Source organism: Canis lupus, chromosome 11 (assembly GCF_011100685.1).
Source record: "Canis lupus familiaris isolate Mischka breed German Shepherd chromosome 11, alternate assembly UU_Cfam_GSD_1.0, whole genome shotgun sequence".
NCBI classification, from domain to species: Eukaryota; Metazoa; Chordata; class Mammalia; order Carnivora; family Canidae; genus Canis; species Canis lupus.
Window position 1 is genome coordinate 55,061,988 of NC_049232.1, and position 18,338 is coordinate 55,080,325.

Here is an 18,338-nt window from a genome sequence, read left to right on the forward strand (position 1 = left end):
ACCTACCATTTGCTTCAATGTGGATGGAACTGGAGGGTATTATGCTGAGTGAAGGAAGTCAGTCAGAGAAGGACAAACATTATATGGTCTCATTCATTTGGGGAATATAAAAAATAATGAAAGGGAATAAAGAGGAAAGGAGAGAAAATGAGTGGGAAATATCAGAGAGAGTGACAGGACATGAGAGACTCCTAAATCCAGGAAACGAACAAATGGTGGTGGAATGGGAGGTGGGCAGAGGTTGGGGATGACTGGGTGACAGGCACTGAGGGAGGCACTTGATTGGATGAACACTGGGTGATATGCTGTATGTTGGCAAATCAAACTCCAATAAAAAAAAATACAAAAATGGGCAGCCCTGGTGGCCCAGTGGTTTAGCACCACCTTCAGCCTAGGCAGGGCTTGATCCTGGGGACTCGATCCCGAGTTGGGCTCCCTGCATGGAGCCTGCTTCTCCCTCTGCCTGTGTCTCTGCCTCTGTGTATGTGTGTGTGTCTCATGAATAAATAAATAAAATCTTTAAAAAACATATACAAAAAAATAAAAAAATAAAAATAATATATACAAAAAAAGTAAAAACAAAATAAAATAAATAAAATTTAAGTTCAATTTAATTAACATATAGTGTATTATTAGTTTCAGGGGTAGAGTTGAGTGATTCATCAGTTGCATATAACACGCAGTGCTCATCACATCATGTACCCTCCTAATGCTCATTACCTAGTTACCCCTTCCTCTTATCCACGTCCCCTTATGCAACTCAGTTTGTTTCTTATTAGTTGAGTGTCTTATGTGTTTGTCTCCCTCCCTGTTTTTGTTTTATTTTTCCTTCTCTTCCTCTATGTTCATCCATTTTGTTTCTTAAATGCTGCATATGAGTGAAATCATATGAATTTTATATTCCTCTGACATTTTGCTTAGCATAATACCCTCTAGTTCCATCCACAGCATCTCAAATAGCAAGATTTCATTCTTTTTGATAGCTGAGTAATATTCCATTGCATGCGTGTGTGTGTGTGTGTGTGTGTGTGTGTATGTATCACATCTTCTTTACCCATTCATAAGATTAGACTTTTAAAAGCCTCTTGAGGCTAGGAAACAAGGCCAGATTTCACCAGTAATCCCTCTAGATTTAGGTGAAACCTCTCTTTTTGAGGCCCCCACAATATCCTAAGGTTCCTGGGCTTGCCAGGAAGGGGCCTTCCTTTCTCACCTATAAGGCTAGGAACCCTGTAAACCAGATACAGGCTGGTTTTCCCAAGAGGGCTTTGTGAGCGTTGGGTCCATAAAGTTGACCTTAGCTCCTTAAAATTGTCTGGTCATATCTGATTCTATGTGTCCTTCTCCATATGACATTCCAGTCAAAGCCTTGGTTATATATCAGCATTACCAGTTATGTCCCATTATAAGAAGGATGATTCTTACTGAACTCATGTGAATAGATTTATTGCCATGAAAAGAGGTATACTCGACAAGTTTTCAAATCCTGGGGTGCATACAAGTAGCTAAAACACTCAACCCGTTTCCAATTAGCCCTTTTTCCTTTTCAATCTCAGGTATTTGTTTTTAGGGTCCTCTGAGAACCCCAGGGGGGACGGGAATCCCAAAGTTCAAGGGATTGTGGGAGCTGAGAGCAGGGAGTGGGAAAGGAGGGGTCTTGCAAGGTGGACAGAGGTGGCACTTGCAGGGGCATAATGAACCAGGTACCAGGAAACCGAAGGGGAGATGGAGGTGGTAAGAGGAGGAGTTCAAGGAGCAGAGGTGAGGTGAAGGCAGAGGGCTTAGATGGGCCAGTCTGGGGAGATGTGAAGTTTCCCAGAGAAGCCAGTGAGATTCCACATTATCCTTAGTAAAATCATGCCAGTGGCATGAATCACACAATGAAATACTGTTTGGGAAAGGATGGTGAAAACATATGAAGGATCCTGCCTAACACTTGGCCAAGAACAGTTTTTGTCATGGCCAACAGCAAATGATCTTTCCAGAAAGCAGTTTGGGAAGATAGTAAAGGTTATGCCTTTATGTGCAACTCCTTAGGTGTCTCTCCCAAGGAAATCATCCTATCAAGAAGAGAAAACTTGCACAAAAAGATACACCGTGGAATACTCTTTATCCCAGTTAAAAATGGGAAACCCTAAGAGTTCAAAAATAGGAGATTGTAAACCATGCTGCTTCCATACTTGATGGTGTTACACAGGCATTTAAAAAGATATCTTAATGTGGGGGAACACTTAACAAGTGAACAGAATGTGAAATACACATGAACCTAATTCCAAATTGATTTTAAAAGCAGCAGAAGTAAATATGATAAAATGTTGGCCTTTTTATCCTTTGCTTTTCAGTATATTACTAATTTTCTTTAATTATAATGAGTGAATTCTCAAATGAAACATCAAGTGACCTATACACATTTATTTTAGAAATTGGCCAACGATGTATGTGAACAACAGTTGCTGAATCACTTAACAGAAACTGAAAAATCAAGTGTCCTACAGCTACATGCCGTTCTAAGACACCTCTCCCTTGTTTCACTCCAACTATAGAGAAGGTTGACCTAACTGGACAAGAATATCCAATGGGTCTGTGCAAATTTGTTTAACAAAACCGCAGTGTGTGCACAGTCAGCCTCAAGGCCAGAAATGGCAGAAGGAGGATGTTTGGTCCTACAGGAAGTCTTGCTCATTTAATTAATAATTATAAGAAATTGTTCTTTCAACCAATACTGACACACTGACAAGTGCAGACATTGTAGTGGGATGGGGGCGGGGGTTGCTTGGTGAGCAAAAATAGACACAACAGTCTGTGTCCAGGTGGACTTTACCATTTTTCTAGGAGAGAGAGAGGTTAATCAGCCAGTCACACAAATCAATCCCAAATCCCCCCGTGGGGAGTATTATAGGACTAAGGACCACTCTGAGAGCATGGGAATAGGATGGTCAGGAATTGCCACCAAACTGGGGTCTGAGGAAGAGCAGTAGCAATATGACCAATAGGAAAGTTAACAGTGTTCTCTGGGGAGGCATTGGTGTATGCAAAGGTCCTAGGGCAGGAGCACATATCTAGCTATAAGAAGTGATGAGGCCAAAAGAGAATAGACTCTTGGAAGAGGCCAAACCCAGCTTGTCACATACAAGAGGCATTAAACAATGCAAATAGGAATATCAGGTGAGAGAACCTGGGCATTACATGAACTGTCTAATTCTAGGTAGGCTGCTGAGCACTCAGAATGTTCTATCCATTTGGTTTAGTCCACACCATTTGGTAAGATTAGACAAGGCTTCTCAGGGATCTGTCTTTGTGTGTTGCAGGGATTTTAAAGGGATCATCCTGACCCTTCTCTGGGAGAGCAATGAGCATCTGCTAAACGTTGTGGAGGTGAGGGCTGCTACCCACAGGCCTCTGTCTGTCTCTTGGCCGGCTGCTGGCCGCACATCCCCAGCTGCCTCTGCCTCTTGTGTTCTGCTGATAATGGCCTTGTGGGTGAAACTGAGGAAAGGGGATTTCAGCTCCCATGACCACAGCTACCCAGCTTCTGTCACCTAATGTGTTTTCCTAGAAATTAAACCTCATTCATTCATTTACCATGTATTGAGCCACCAGACATTTCCTGGATACTGTGTGTCAGATATTGGGTGGGCCAAGAGGAACAAGCCCAGTTTCTGTCCCTGGGAGGCCAGCACCCTGCAGATGGGCAACAGACATGGTGGTACCACAGGGAGATGGGTGGGGCTGCTGGAGCAGGCACCCGGGGGGGGGGCCTTCAGTGGGAGCTACCCAGGGCCCAGTTCCAGCACACCCCACATAGGGGTGTCTGTGCATGTTCCTGTCAGCCTCCCACTGGGCTGCAAATTCTGTAGGACAGGGGCTCTGGATCTTCCATATTTGTGGCTTGGTCTAGTACCCAGTGTGGTACTTCATAGAAAGCTTCATGGAAACCTCTCAACCTGGTCATTGAAATAAGATTCCATTTGGGTCTTGAAGGACAAATAGAGTTTTGCCATTTGGTCCCTTATGCCTTGCATACTGGGATAATGACAGCAGAGTAAAGGGCGGCTGGGTAGGAAGTGTCACAGGTGGAGGTGACATGAGGAGAAAGGGCTAGGTGGTATGGAGAACAGGGTGGAGGTTGGGGGAGCATGGGCCAGAGCCTCCTGGTGAAGGTCCTCGCCCATACATCGTCAACCTCTCTTGCAGGAGTTTTACCGCAGAGAGAAGCGCTCAGTCACCAGGCCTGACTGCATGTATGAAAACTTTGACCAGTGCGCAGAGAACATTTGCAAGAAGATCCTGGAGTACCATGCCCAGACAGAGGAGTACCATAACTCCTGCCTCATAGGTGAGTGCGGGAGGCAGGTGGGCAGGCAGGTCAAGGGTGTGACCTGTGCCACCCACTGAGCAGGGCCTGGGCCTCACAGCCTGGAGGACGCCTCCCTGACCTGGAGGTCACCGGCGGGGGGGACGCCCAGGAACTCCCCTGTGAAAAACTAGCATCTTAGAATGAGGTAAAAACATTGATCAGATTTAACTGGAAGAAACAACGTTGAAAAAAAATCACTGTTCTTGAGAAATCTGGTGGTTCGTATCACTAAGAATGTTTTGTTCCTTGCACAGATGATTTTGACAGTTCTATTGAGATACATACCATTACAATTTGCCCACGTAAAGTGTACAATTCAATGGATTTTAGTATATTCACAGAGTTGGGCAACCATCACTGCTGTCAGTTTTGAAACCCTGTCCCATGGGATGCCTGGGTGGCTCAGCGGTTTAGCGCCTGCCTTCAGCCCAGGGTGTGATCTTGGAGTCCTGGGATCGAGTCCCATATGGGGCTCCCCGCAGGGAGCCTGCTTCTTCCTCTGCCTGTGTCTCTGCCTCTCTCTGTGTGTCTCTCATGAATAAATAAATAAAATCTTAAAAACAACAACAACAACAACAACAACAAACCCTGTCCCTTCATCACTGCCTCAGCCCTAAGCACCACTCAGCTACTCCCTCTTTAGATTTTCCTATATTGTGAGCTTGCAAATGAATGGAACATATACCATGTGGTCTTCTTTCATTTTGCATAATGTTTTCAATGTTCGTCCATTTCATTGCAGGTGTCAGAATGTCATTCCTTTTTTATGGCTGATTCTTTTTCTGTTGTGTGCATGTACTGCAATTTTTTTATCCATTCATTGGTAGACATCTGGCTGCTTTGCCCTTTGGCTACTGTGAATAACGTTGCCACAAACATTCACACACACGTTTTGTGTGGACATACGTCTCGGCTGTATGACTAGGAGTGGGATTACTGGGGCATGTGGTAACTCTGTATTTGACCGTTTGAAGAAAACTTTCCACAGGTATTTGTTAAGAGCCTACTGTATGCCTAGCATGTGCTGGGCTCTAATGACCCTGATAAACACAGCCTCTTGGAGAAAAGGGACATGAATACAGGCAGATAGACTACATTGTGCCATTCACATTTATTCTAACAACATTAAAGAAGCTGTGAAAACATACCCTGTGCCTACCTTTGCTCATTTCTCCATGTTCCTCCACATCTTTGTCTATAGCCGTGTATGTTGTATACAGTTGTAAGTCCTAATTGTTCCTGCCTCTAAGGCCTGCTGTCTTGGTTGAGGGGCAGCACGGGTAGAAGAGGGAGAGGATTAGGGGACAGCCAGACCTAGGGTCAAGACCCAGCACTGCTGTCTCCCTGCCTTATGACCTCGACCCAGTCACCTCACCTCAGTTTCCTTGCCTGTACACTGGAGATTAAGACAGCACTCACATGCAGGGCTTTTCTGAGGATTAAGCTGGCTGCAGAGACCTGTCACATCCAGGGAAGATCATCCATGGTGGCTGTCACTGTAGAGCGACTGGAATTCAAAGTACTGCAGCATTTTGTTTCTCTAGCTCAGAATTTCCCCACGTGAACTCTGGGATCCCATCCTCTATGACCTTCCTCAAAAGAAAGCTTCTGTAGGAAGTCAGTGGGAGTCCAGTATCCTGACCAACTCTCCCAATGAAAACATTTAAAAGTATTGGATATAACATTTTTGTGATAAAGTCTTTTAAATGTATTGATGAACTACCCATAAAGCAAGAAATATAACAAGGCCCTCAGATTGAGTGAAAATAGAAACTCCAGGAGAGAAATTGTACAGTAACACATTGCCTGAAGGCCTTTGCTGACTCCCAGGTGAATTTGAGCTTTGTTTCTATGGCCTCCAGGGCCTTGGGAACAGGAGACAAAGCCCCAGACCACCCAAGATGGAAAGTCTGGAAGGACAAAAGCCACAGAAAACTGCCCCACACCCCTCACAGGGCAACTGCTGCAGAGTAGGGTGAATGAGACAGAAACCAAGTCTCCCTTTCCACTCCCACACCACTGCCACCACCAGTGACCAGAAGGAATTGTTTAATTGTTTTTTTTTTTTCAAGATTTTATTTGTTTATTCATAAGAGACACACAGAGAGAGGCAGAGACACAGGCAGAGGGAGAAGCAGGATCCCTGAGGGGATCCTGATGTGGGACTCCATCCCAGGACCCTGGGATCATGCCCTGAGCCAAAGGCAGATGCTCAACCACTGAGCCACCCAAGTGCCCCAAAAGAAATGGTCTTATTAAAAACTCAGCTACCAGGTAAAGCAGAAGGAAAACTCCAACAAGAATCCATAACTGTAAAGCAGCCTCTGTGCCTGAGTTCGACTTTGTTTTTGTGGATCATCCAAAAGACTTCTAGCTGATAATTTAGCTTAAAATGATTTTTTAGTTAGTTGTCCCCAGATGCTTATCGGGTAGAGACACTACAAACCCTCTCTAGAAAAAAAAAAAAAAAAAAAACTCGCCTTCAATTCAGACCTCTAAGGATTCTCACAAATCAAATGCCCAGAATAAGAGCTCCCAGTAAAACACACGCATGCACGCACACACACACACACACACACACACACACGTAAAGGGCCCCTTGAGCATGAGGCAGAAGAATGAGATCAGTAGAGACTTCGGATTGAATATATCAGACACAGAATATAAAATCATGTCTTTATTCGAATTAATTAGAAAAGGATACTGGAAGCACAAGTAAGAAGGGACTAAGTAGATAGGAAAGAAAACCACATAGAACTTCTATATTGGAAGAATAAATAGTTGAGATTTTTAAATTATGAATGGCTTTACTATCAAAGAAAATATCCAAAATTCAACAGAGAAAAAGAAAGAGATGACAATCTGGGTGAGACGTAAAGGGATATTGATGAAAAGGTAGGTCTAACATAGAGCTGCCTAGGGGTCTGGAGGGACAGAAGGGGCCTAGAGTTGAGGCAGTCTTTGAAGGACAACTCCTCAAGACTTGCTGCACTTTTCTTCAACTGTAGAGTGTTGAAGAAAAGTCCTTTGAATTTGCTTAATCCAGTGTTTTCTGTGCTGCTCTGACCACATGACCCCTTCTGATGAGATAGCTATTGCCATGTTGTAAATCAAGTCTTTCTCTTTGGGTCACTGCTTTGGGATTTTGTGGGAGTGATTCCTTCAGAACCTTGGTTTTGCTCTGTCCCTTCCCCTGGTCCCCCACCTCCAATTACTATAGAATTGCGGGCCCAGATGAGGAGATTTGAGGAGCTGCTGCCCCAAGTGTGCTGGCTGGTAATGGAGAACTTCAAGGAACACCACTGGAAAAGATTCTGCGACTCTGCCAATGAGATCCGAAGACAGTTCTGGGATTATCAGGAGAAGCTGGAAAAAAAGGAAGGTGGGAGCCCCAGGACCAATCATTCCTCTCTGGGACCAAGAGCCCTGGGAGCTCAGAAATGGAGGTGGGGCATAGGCAGAACTGGCTTGGCTGGGGTTGTTGAATGGGGGGCTGATGGGCACGGAACATTGGAGAAATGCCTTCTTCATAGAAGGTGTTCAATAAACTTCTTTTTAGATTTACTGGGTGGGTCTGCTGTTTCTTTGGGAGTGTGATCATTGACATGAACAACAATGGTCTTACTAGTCCTTGGTGGCATGGGACATGGATGCCATTGATTTTATTGGACTAAGGACCTGGTTGTACTAAAGCAACTGCTCAGTTCTCCCAGTCCCTAGCCCTCAGTGTCAGCTCCAGCCATGGCCCTATCTTACCTTCTCTGCCTCTTCTCTGCTCATCCATGGCCCTTCATACACCCAGGTCAGGGCACACATCATTCTGGCCATGGCCATGATTATTAGCAGAGGACATGGGCCAATGACATTTTGGTCCTGACCTAAAGACCAAGTCAAAGTCCCCACTAATTTATGGATTGTTTGAAGGATGAAAATGCCCATAAGCTCCATCAAAATCTCGGACATCCTGCACATTTCCAAGAAATGGAGTCTCTGTGTCAAGTGGAAGAGAAAAGGCAGGACGATTTAGACACTGTGATTATGACAACCAGGGAGAAGCTTGAGGTCAGTGGTGCCATCAACTCCCAGGTCTGGGTGCTGAGGGCTGTACTACCCCCAGGGAGATTCCCCTGGCTGACAGTCCAGCAACAGCGCTGAGCATGGACCCCTAGCTGGCACCCTGGTGGAAGCGGGGGCATGAAAGCCCACAGGTCTTAGAGGGTTGGCTGCTTACTATTGGCTGGCTTAGTGAGAATCTTTGATTTCTTAATTAATTAACTACAAAATTACTAATGGGAATCTTTTTTTTTTTTTTTTGAGATCCATGTCTATTTATTACTCTTCAGTGAATTGTTTGTGTGTGGCCATTGTTGAATCATTTCCTATCTTCAAGCCCAGTCAGCTCTTGGGAGAGGCCTCTTGGCTGAGGACCAGATGCCACGTACCTTGGACATAGCTGACACACGGCTTTGGTCTTGTCTCATCTGCTGGCTCCCCAAGTCCTCCCTCAGCCTGCCGTGAGAGGCAAGCTCCTCTCCCTGCAACACCAGAATTCCCCATGTTTCACTCAGGAATTCACCAGGAAATATGGCCGATTTTTCATAGCCAGCTTAGCCACCTTTGCCTGAGAAGTTCTTGCTGCAGTTGGATGAAGTGGTCACCATCGATGATGTCCGGGTTGCAAGTAAGTGGTACCACCGGCCTTGTGCCTGGGGCCCAGGGGGTTGGTGAATGGAGGGTGATGGGCTGGGGGCATTTGCTTTTCCCCAATTCCACCAGAATGAAAACAGATTCTCCACTGAGAGGACTGATGAATTTTTGTTTCATTAAAAGTAAGTTTTTGTTTTTTTTAATTAAGAAAGCAAACACCTCTCCCTCCAAAAAAAAAAAAAAAAAGAAGAAGAAGAAGAAGAAAACACTCAACGGGTCAAAGATTATATGTAAAAAAAATAAAACCCTAATAGTAAATATTTTCATAATCTTGGAGTAGGGATAGCTTTCCTAAGTACGAGATGAGAGCCAGAAGTCATTAAGGAAATGGCAGGCACTCCTCTGTGGCCAAAATAAAAACAAAGAAAAATGTTGAAAAATTGAAAAACACACCACAAGCTGAACAGATATTCTTAATAAGCCATAGGTCAGAAAAAGACCTAACATCCCTGTGGCATAGGTTAAATTTGTAAAAAGAGCCAAAGGCCAAACATGTGCAGTTCAGAAGAGAAGCAATTCGTACAGCCAGTAAGTATAAAGGATGCTTGACCTTGACGGTGAGGATGAATCATGAGAACAAAGACATCTATTAAGATATCATTTTCACCCACAGCCTGGCAAGGTTTTCAAATTTAGTGACAACCAGCCCTGGTGATGATGTCAGAAAGCCCAAGCACCACAGAGACCCTTGGAGAAGCACATGTCAGTATCGCTGTGTCAAAGAAGCCTCTGTCAGTACCTGTCACAACTGGGAGCGTGTATACCTTTGACCTAGCAGTTATAACCCCAGGAATTTATGCGACAGAAATACTTACATAATTTTTCAAGCATACCTTTTCAAGTATATTCACCACAGCACTGTTTGAGATTGCAGAGAATTGGAAATGACACTAACATCCATGTATAGAGGATTGGGTCAGTAAATTATGGTAAAAATACCATAATTTACTGTATGAGTATGAGTACGTATGATGCAGCTGTCAAAGTGGGTGCAGTGGGTCTCCACATGCCAATGTGGAAAGTTGGGGGGGATACTGTTATGGGAAAAACAAGTTGATAATTGGTATTTACCTATGATAGCATTTTTTTAAAAAATTGCATATGTGATATAAACATGTGCACTCACATATATATAAATGAATCTGTGTGAGACACAGACAGAGACAGAGAGACATAGAGAGTGAGAGAGATAGAGCCTGAGGGATGGGTACAGGACTGCTGACAGTGATCAGCTCTGGTGGGTGGAACCGTGAGAGACTCCTAGAATTGTTTGTTTCCCCCCCTGTTAGGTGATGTTTAAATTTTTCATCATGTCTGCATTACTTTTACAACTATATAAAGATTTGAATCATATATTAAATGTTATCCATTTATCACTTAGTAATTAAAATATTTTTATTTTTAAAAGTTTTTTATTACAAGGACAATAAGAATTTTTTTATAGTAAAACTAAAAATATCAGTTTCAAAGGAGGTGAAGAGCATAGTCCTTCTACCCACGACTAAGTGCCCTTAACATTTGTTGTCCATCCTTCCAGTCCTTTCCTTTGGGGCACAGGCCAGAGTGTGTCTGCCTGTGTGTGTGTGTGTTGGGGGGTGTTACTGGGTGTGTGCTCTCTTATAACTTAATTCACCCTCAGGTGACATTGGCCAAGCCAGTCAGTCACCTCCTTGAGCGATTTCTCTTGCTGTGTGTTGTAATTTATTAGTTATTCCCCTGCTGTCAAACGTTGGGCCATTTCCTGTTTTTCACTCCATCCTTGTGCTGAAGGGAACATCTGCATCCTTAGATCTCTATTCTAGGGCAATAGGTTCCTAGAAGTGGACTTTTTTGGGTCAAAATGCATACGCATTTTGAGGTATCGAGCATTTTCTGGAGGTCTTTTGTTGAGGAAGCAGCACCTGCCAAGGCACTAGTGATGAGGCCCAAGAGGGAAGGCACTCTTGATACCTTGGAAGGAACCATAGAGCTGGGGGGCCCCCCTGGAGCAGCTCCAGAGAAGCCTCTCTTGCTGTAAGTCAGGCTTCCCAGCCGAGCAGCATGGCCCTGCCCTCCACGGCAGGCAGATCAGGGCTGCTGCTGTCTGCTGGCTTGCACACCACTGGCACAGCCCCCTTGGGAAAACACAACAAAGGACAGTCAGCGAGCCAGACATCAGAAGGACAACAAGTATATGTTTGCACCAGGGGTAGTTCTTAGTTCAGAACCCATTTGAGATAGTATAAACCAAAGAATCTTATCTGGAGACTCATGGAAGCTGCACAAAGGTCAGAGCATCGTGCTCTGCGCTTTGGAGCGCAGAAGAGCACTGAAACCGTACCCCCCCATCCATCAGCCAGACCCTCTGCCTGCTGCCACTGGCCGCCCCCCTGCCTCCACCCCAGGCCCACAGATTAGGTGCTTTCAGCTTCTCTGTGGGGCCAGGCTCTGCATCCCACTGGAGACTCCAAGTGGGGAAGAGAGGAACAAACAAGCCCTCATCCCTCCAGACGTAAGGTCAGGGGGAAATCCCCTTGATCTCAGCCTGTGCGTGAGGCCATGGTCATAACCTGTCTTTTGCCTGCTAGAGATGGAGTCCCCCAAACAGAAGACATCAATCCTCATACGGAGGAAACTCGCTAGGCTTTCCCTGAAGGAAGAAAGTGAGAAGCCCCTGATTGAACGGGGGAGCAGGTAAGAGCCAAGAGTATTGAGGAATACCACCCACGGCTGTGTTTGCTGGAGCACATTGCAGTGGACTGGTTAGGGGCACCTGGAAGCCTTAGAAAGGCACTATGTTCTAAGCCTCAGTTTCCTTACCTGTGAAATGGGCACGTCAGCCTACCTTCCATTGTATTATTATAAGGAGAAAGTTTAAGGAGATGTCTTTAGAGTGCCCCTGGCACATAGTAAGAGCTCAGCAGCTATTAGTTCCCTTTATAAGAACCCACAAAGGGGCCTGCAAAGAAAGGGAGGCCCCTCCCAATGTGGGGCACACTCTCGAGTCGCTCATAGCACTGTGAGTCACCGTGCGTGAGCTGCCACAGTGCTGCACAGTTTGTTGCCTGTGCCCCAAGAATGTGGCTCTAGAAGTCAGGCAGTGATTTGCCCAGCACAGTAGGAAAAATAGGCCAGGAAAAATGGGACTGCCACCCGGCTGGCCCCCTCCTGAGGAGACAGGCCTGGAAAAGGGAGACAGCCAGAGCTGTGGCAGGCCTCCCCTCCCCCTCCACGCAGAACCCAGACCCTCTACATGCACTGGACTTAAACAGTGTGAAAGTACGAGAAAGAACTTAAAGAAGCTTAACGTTAAGTGCTCAATAGGGTTTTCCTTTTAATGAAGATGTTTCAAACATGATCTTTAAAAAAAAAAAAAAAGATATGCTAAACATTCCCACCAGGATTGGAGGGTACACTGTGAACCATGAGGATGACAAGCTCATCAGGCTTTTACATACATGTTTATTTGTAGGAAGTGGCCAGGAATCAAACCCACCGATGTCACCATCCAATATAAGATTCTCCTCCGGAAAACATCATCCATCACCACCACCAAAACAACCCTGGGCCACCTGGCAGCTGTGGAAGCCCGAGATGCCGTCTACCTGGTGAGCTGACAGACAGAGCAGGGGCGTGCATGTCCCAGGGAGCACAGGGTGGCTCAGTCATGGCTGCCTTGGGAAGAAAGGAGCGTCCTATCACAGGGTGCCCTGATGTCTGGCCCATGGAGCAGATGACCCTTGGCAGGGTGCCCCAGGGCACAGTGCCAATGCTCAAGACAGTTAATGTTCTCAGACCCAAGGATGGGGTCTGTGGGTAATGTCCAGTCTCAGTGAGAGTGTGGGTCTGATGGCTTGGGCCCCAGTGCTGAGGGAACCCTGCCAAGGAACACCATACCCAGATTGGGGGGTAAAGGAGGACCTTCTGGAGGAGCAGTTGATCAGAGTGAGGGGGCACAGTAGGAAGAGGCACAGTGGCCATGGGAGCAGTGGGTGGGAGTGGGTGGAAGAGGCGGCAGTTACTAAGCACCTGCTGTAGCTTCTTTCCTCAACACGAGGTATCTTGTTGACTCGTGTATCACAAGTATCCCACGAGGGAGGTAGATGTGTCCTCATTATTGGTGAGGACACTGAGGCTTACAGGAGTGTGTCCCCCTCATGCCACTCTGAAGTAGCAAAGGCAGGATTTGAATCCAGTGCCTATTAGACGCCCAGGGGGCCTGCCTGAAGAGGAGGCTCTGCCCAGATGCCACCTGTGGGACCTTTGGTTCTGGTGCCCAGAGAGGAACATTGTCCTGCCTGCAGACAAGATAGGCTGGTCCCTGTACTCGGAGAGCCCAGGCCCTGCCCTGGCCACCACACCAAGCCCAGGGGAGAGTGGACAACTCTGGTGAGTTCAGTGAGGGTTCAAGATGTAGAGGGATCAGCCTTACAAGGGGAGCTGAGACCCTTGAGCTCCAAGGAGGCCGCAGTGCAGGATGGCAGTTAGGAACGAGTGCAATCCAAAGTCAGGGAAGTGGATCCTAGTTCCCGCTTAGACTCTTTCTAGCTGGGTGGCCCCAGGCAAGGTTTTGAGCCTCAGTTTCCCCATCTCTAAAATGAAGAAAACAACTGGACCTGCCTGATTGGTGGTTGGCAGATTACATGTGAGATGATTTGAGGAACTCTTGCCAGTGCCTGGAGTAGATTAAAAGCTACTTGCCAGCGGCTTACAGCATTCTTTAGGGCACAGAGTCCAGAATTCCCTTCTCATCTGGCCTCCTCCTGCTCCTTTGCTCCCAGAAATATTTAGCACTATTTGAAGAGGAGCTGAAGAAGATCCAGGATGACAACATGTCGCAGGTGAAGGTGGCTCAGTGCTGGAAGGACAGCTGGAAGCGTTCCGTGCATACCATCCAGAGCCTGTACTTGTGACACCCTCAACCCTCCCCATGTAAAGGCTTATTTTTTATAGATTCCTTCTGTTCATCCATTCATCTATCCATCCATCCATCCATCCATCCATCCATCCATCCATCCCTGCTCTATACCCAGCACTGTGCTTCATCAGTGACCAGGACATGGTGTGGTCCCTGCCCATGTGGAGATCATTTCCAATGAGGAGGACAGAGGCAGAAGGGGAGTTCCACATGATTAGCAGGGATGGTGGGTCACAGGAGTGGGCCACTTAAAATAGAGACCAGTACGTCAGAGGACATAATTCCAATAGGCATGCTTGGCACTTCCATCTTGGAAAACAAAATAATTAAAATGTATGGGCACGAATATATTTTGTGTTTAATAGTATAAAATAATTACAGCCATGCAACCAACAAAGAATTAATCCAGTCTTGATTGGGTATCTGTCTGGCAATTTGCCTGACCAAATTATAATATTTTGAGGAAAATCTTCTAGGCGTGGGCCCCTTAAATCTTGTGAGACTCATATCTTTCTCTCTGGAAGTCTCCATTGTGCTATCTTCCTTGTTGATTCTATCTTCCTGGATTAGGTGGCCTAACCATGCCAAGTTTCATTGGTCAGGAGCTTTCCGTGGCACTTGGATGGGCTGTGTACATTCCTTTCTTGCCTTCAACTCCTGTTTCTTTTACCTGGTTTGTGTTTTGACTTTGTATTAGTTTGGATTTTCCCATGCTTTACCTCTGTTAATGACTTGATGAGGTAGGCTTTTGCCCCCATTTTGCAGGTGTAGAGACTCAAGTCCAGAAGGCTGAGTCAACCTGCTCAAAGGCACACAGCCAGTATAGAACCCCAGCATAATTTTTGTTTCCCCCAAAGTGGACAAGGACTTGAGGACAACTCATTTGTTTTGGAAATTATCCCAAGAAGCATGAGTGAGACCATGGTGAAGGGGAACCTGGAAGGAGCCCTGGCCTTGCTTCTGGCCCCTGACACTCCCCACCCCCACCAGGCATGTCCCGTCCTCATCATTGTCCCTCGCTCTGCATCACCTGTCCTCTGACCTGTCACTGACCTGGCTCTCCTGACGCCACTGTCCATACTAGGAGCTGTGGGTTCATTGTAGTTCCAGAGGTGGACTGCAAGACCCCAGTTCTGTCTTCTCAAAGCTACCCTTGGGACCTTAGGGATTCACCTATTGAGCAGGTATCTGGAAAACGGATGCCACTGCCCCATGACAGAGCTGCCTCCAACCTATTTCTACTCTCCTGCTCATAAGTTCTCCTGTGTCTGTTCTTTCTTGACCATGCCTCCATGTCCCCCACCTGAGAAGTCAGTATGAGTGAGGGTGCCTGTGCATGTATGAGGGAGTGGAGAGGAACATGATCCTATATGGAGAGAGTATAGACAGGGGTCCCCCTAGGATTGGTGGGGCTCTCACCATCAAGTAAATCCCTTAGGGAGGTATTGAGCCCTAGGCTAAAACTCTTCCTTTTCCTTTAGACTCTGCTTACCTCTTGGGCCCCAGACCAGTCCCTGACTCACTCTGGGCCTCAGTTTCCCAATTGTGCAAGAAGAGACTGGATATAGAACCACATAAGCAAATGTTCAGTGAGGTCAGGCTCCATCAAAACAGGCTGGGATGTCAGGGTGGAATGGCGTGGGTGCAGAAAGGAACATAGTGCATGGCAGCCAGGCACACACAAATGGGCTCTAGGGAAGAGCCAAGAAGATGCATACACGTGAGTTGACATGTACACATGTGCATTGCACTAGGGGCTCCACACATGAGGTTGGTCTCCTTCAGCCAGCTCTGTGCACCCCACAGCTGCTGAGGCCTGGGTCACATGTTCACCACCTGGACCCAGGGAGGGGTGTCAGTCTCATGTAACTAGGACAGAGGGTGCGGAAGGGCAGCTCCCCAAAGAAATACTGATGAACTGTTCCCAGAAGAAGAGGACATGATTATCAGCCAGGCAAAAGCACCCAGTCTCAGAACTATGCAAGCTGCCTCCATATCTGTCTCTGCCACTATGCACAAGGGGCTGTCCCCAGAGAAGGGACCCATTTTGTCCAAGATAACACAGCGATTCCATGGCAAAGCTCATAGTTTGGTTAGGCTTAGATTTGCCTATATGTAGTAAAAAAACAAAAAGAACAAAAAACCCACAAAAAACCCCAAAACAATGTGGCATAAACAAGAGAGAGATTTATCTCCTTCTCATATAAAAGAACAATCTGTTGTGGGACAATGCCAGGGACCCCCACCCCAGGCAATTGGACAATAGCACCAGTTTATTTGTGACTTACAATAACCAGAGAAAAGCACTTATGTCCAGGAAGATGGTCTGTCCCCTGTAACCCGCCCTTTTCTGTATTCGTAAAACTTTTTCACATCGCCTGCAGAGCAGGACATTTGCTCATAAAACAAAACCAAAACCAAACCAAAGCCCCCAAGCCTCCAAAGAACTCTAGAAGCAGGCAGTCCTTACTGATCCTGGACTGCTCGTCAGGAAGACCCCAGGTCCATCGGTCTTTCTCCAGCATCTGAGCATGTGGTTTCCACCATCAAGTCTGCCCCGGTCCAGGGGGGCTGCTGGAACTCCAGCCTGGACCAGCCACCAGGTCTGCACTTGAGACAGCAGGCAGGAGGGAAGGAGGAGGGCAAAAGAGGCCCTCCCAGCTGTGTCTGTGCCACCTGGCCGGCCTCCCTGAAGTCCCACACCACACCCTGATCACATGTCATTGGCCTGCACTTTGTCTTGAGCTGCCCCAGAGATTAGGAACTTTAGTCTTTCCGTTTGTTGAATTGCCACCCAAATTAAAACTGTTGGTTTTCAAGCAAAGGGGGAATGAAAATTGTGGAACTCCATGATAAAGAGGAGAAGAGAAGGTGCATGGGGCATCCACAGCATCTCATTCACAGAGCAGAGTCTCAGTTCTAAACTGTAGTGCGTGAGTGGGACCTCTACTTTGGGCTTCCAGCAGAATGATGGGAACCACAGTGCTGGCTTTTCTCTGCTTGTCCCTTATCAGAAGATCTGAGAAAAACCTTTTCTCTTTCATAAATGGGGTGGGTAGAGGTGGGGTTGCAAAGTCTTTTAAGCAAGCAACATGTTCCTAAAAAGCTGAGCCAAAATTATATCTCTGTAAATCAAAGAATAGAATCTGTTGACCCCATGGTGTATGACCCTCTCAGTGCCTATATTCATATACTAGTTAAAATAATAACACACAAAATAAAACTAACAGTTTTATTAAACAGTTTATGGTGAAGTTTATGATTTATTGTTGACTAAAAATTAGTAGAAGAAAAATATATTTGAAAAACATTTTGATACGTATAATTTGACCTCAGAAAAATGACTTGGTAAAAATAATAATCCCTAAAATTTACAATAGCAGAATCCATAGTCAGTAAATTAGAATCTGGGCCAAAAACCAATTAACATAAAAAATAATGGATCCTGATATAAGTAGTTGCAGTGAATTAATAATTAAAGTAGATAAGCTATAATTGACTTTCTGTACTGTTTTTTCTTAAAATGTCTCACTTTTTAACACTTAAAAGTTAGACTTTATATTTTAGAGCAGTTTTAGATTTACAGACAAATTGAGCAAGCAGCACCAAATTCCCATATATCTCACCCCACCTACCCCGACAGTTTACTCTATTTTTAACATCTTGTAATAGTGTGGTTCATTTGCTAAAATTTATGGACCAATACCGGTCCACATTATTAACAACTGAAATGCGTAGTTTACATTAGGTTTCACTTTTTCTGTCATATAATTTATGAATTTTGGCAAATGCATAGTGCCCTGTATCCACCATTATATCATGCAGAATAGTTGTACAATGCTCGGATCCCATGTTTCACCTATTCTCTCTCTTTCTCCCTCAAACGCTGATAACTACTGATCTTTTTATCCTCTCTATAGTTTTGTCCTTTCCAGAATGTCAAAGAGTTAGAAATACATTGTATGTAGCCTTCTCAGACTGGCCTCTTTCATCTAGCAATACGTATTTAAAGTTTCTCTATGTCTTTTTGTGGCCAGATAGCTCATTTTTTTTATATTGCTGAATAATACCCATAATCTGGAAGTATCATGGTTTGTTTTTCCATTCACCTATTAAAGGACCTCTCAGTTGCTTCCAGTTGGGGGCAGTTATTAGTTCCTGTTAAATATCTGTATGCAGGTTTTTATGTAGACATGTTTTCAGCTCTTGTTGGGTAAATATCTAGTAGCATGATTGCTGGATCATATGGTAGGACTATGTTTAGCTTTTTAAGAAATTGGCAAATTGACTTCTGGAGTGGTTGTACTATTTTGCATTCCTGCCAGGAATGTTGTTCCACACCATTGTCAGCATTTGATATATCAGGAGTTTTTTGCA

At 45.5% G+C, this 18,338-nt stretch overlaps 1 protein-coding gene across 5 annotated transcripts in view; it reads left to right on the forward strand.

The window, feature by feature from the left end:
• Nucleotides 1-17,203, forward strand: part of CCDC180 (coiled-coil domain containing 180) — a 67,291-nt gene extending 50,088 nt beyond the window's left edge. For 2 of the 5 annotated variants that reach the window (XM_038552889.1, XM_038552892.1), the window contains 8 exons: nt 3,309-3,375; nt 4,195-4,336; nt 7,578-7,734; nt 8,278-8,419; nt 8,926-9,038; nt 11,632-11,737; nt 12,516-12,651; nt 13,825-17,203. In XM_038552889.1, the coding sequence (XP_038408817.1) occupies nt 3,309-3,375; nt 4,195-4,336; nt 7,578-7,734; nt 8,278-8,419; nt 8,926-8,982 (565 nt within the window). In that variant the 3' untranslated portion in view covers nt 8,983-9,038; nt 11,632-11,737; nt 12,516-12,651; nt 13,825-17,203. Of the gene's footprint in view, nt 1-3,308; nt 3,376-4,194; nt 4,337-7,577; nt 7,740-8,277; nt 8,420-8,674; nt 9,039-11,631; nt 11,738-12,515; nt 12,652-13,824 lie in introns of those variants that run through there. The other 3 variants (XM_038552890.1, XM_038552891.1, XM_038552893.1) reach the window with 3 other exon arrangements.
• The last annotated feature ends 1,135 nt before the right edge of the window (nt 17,204-18,338 follow it).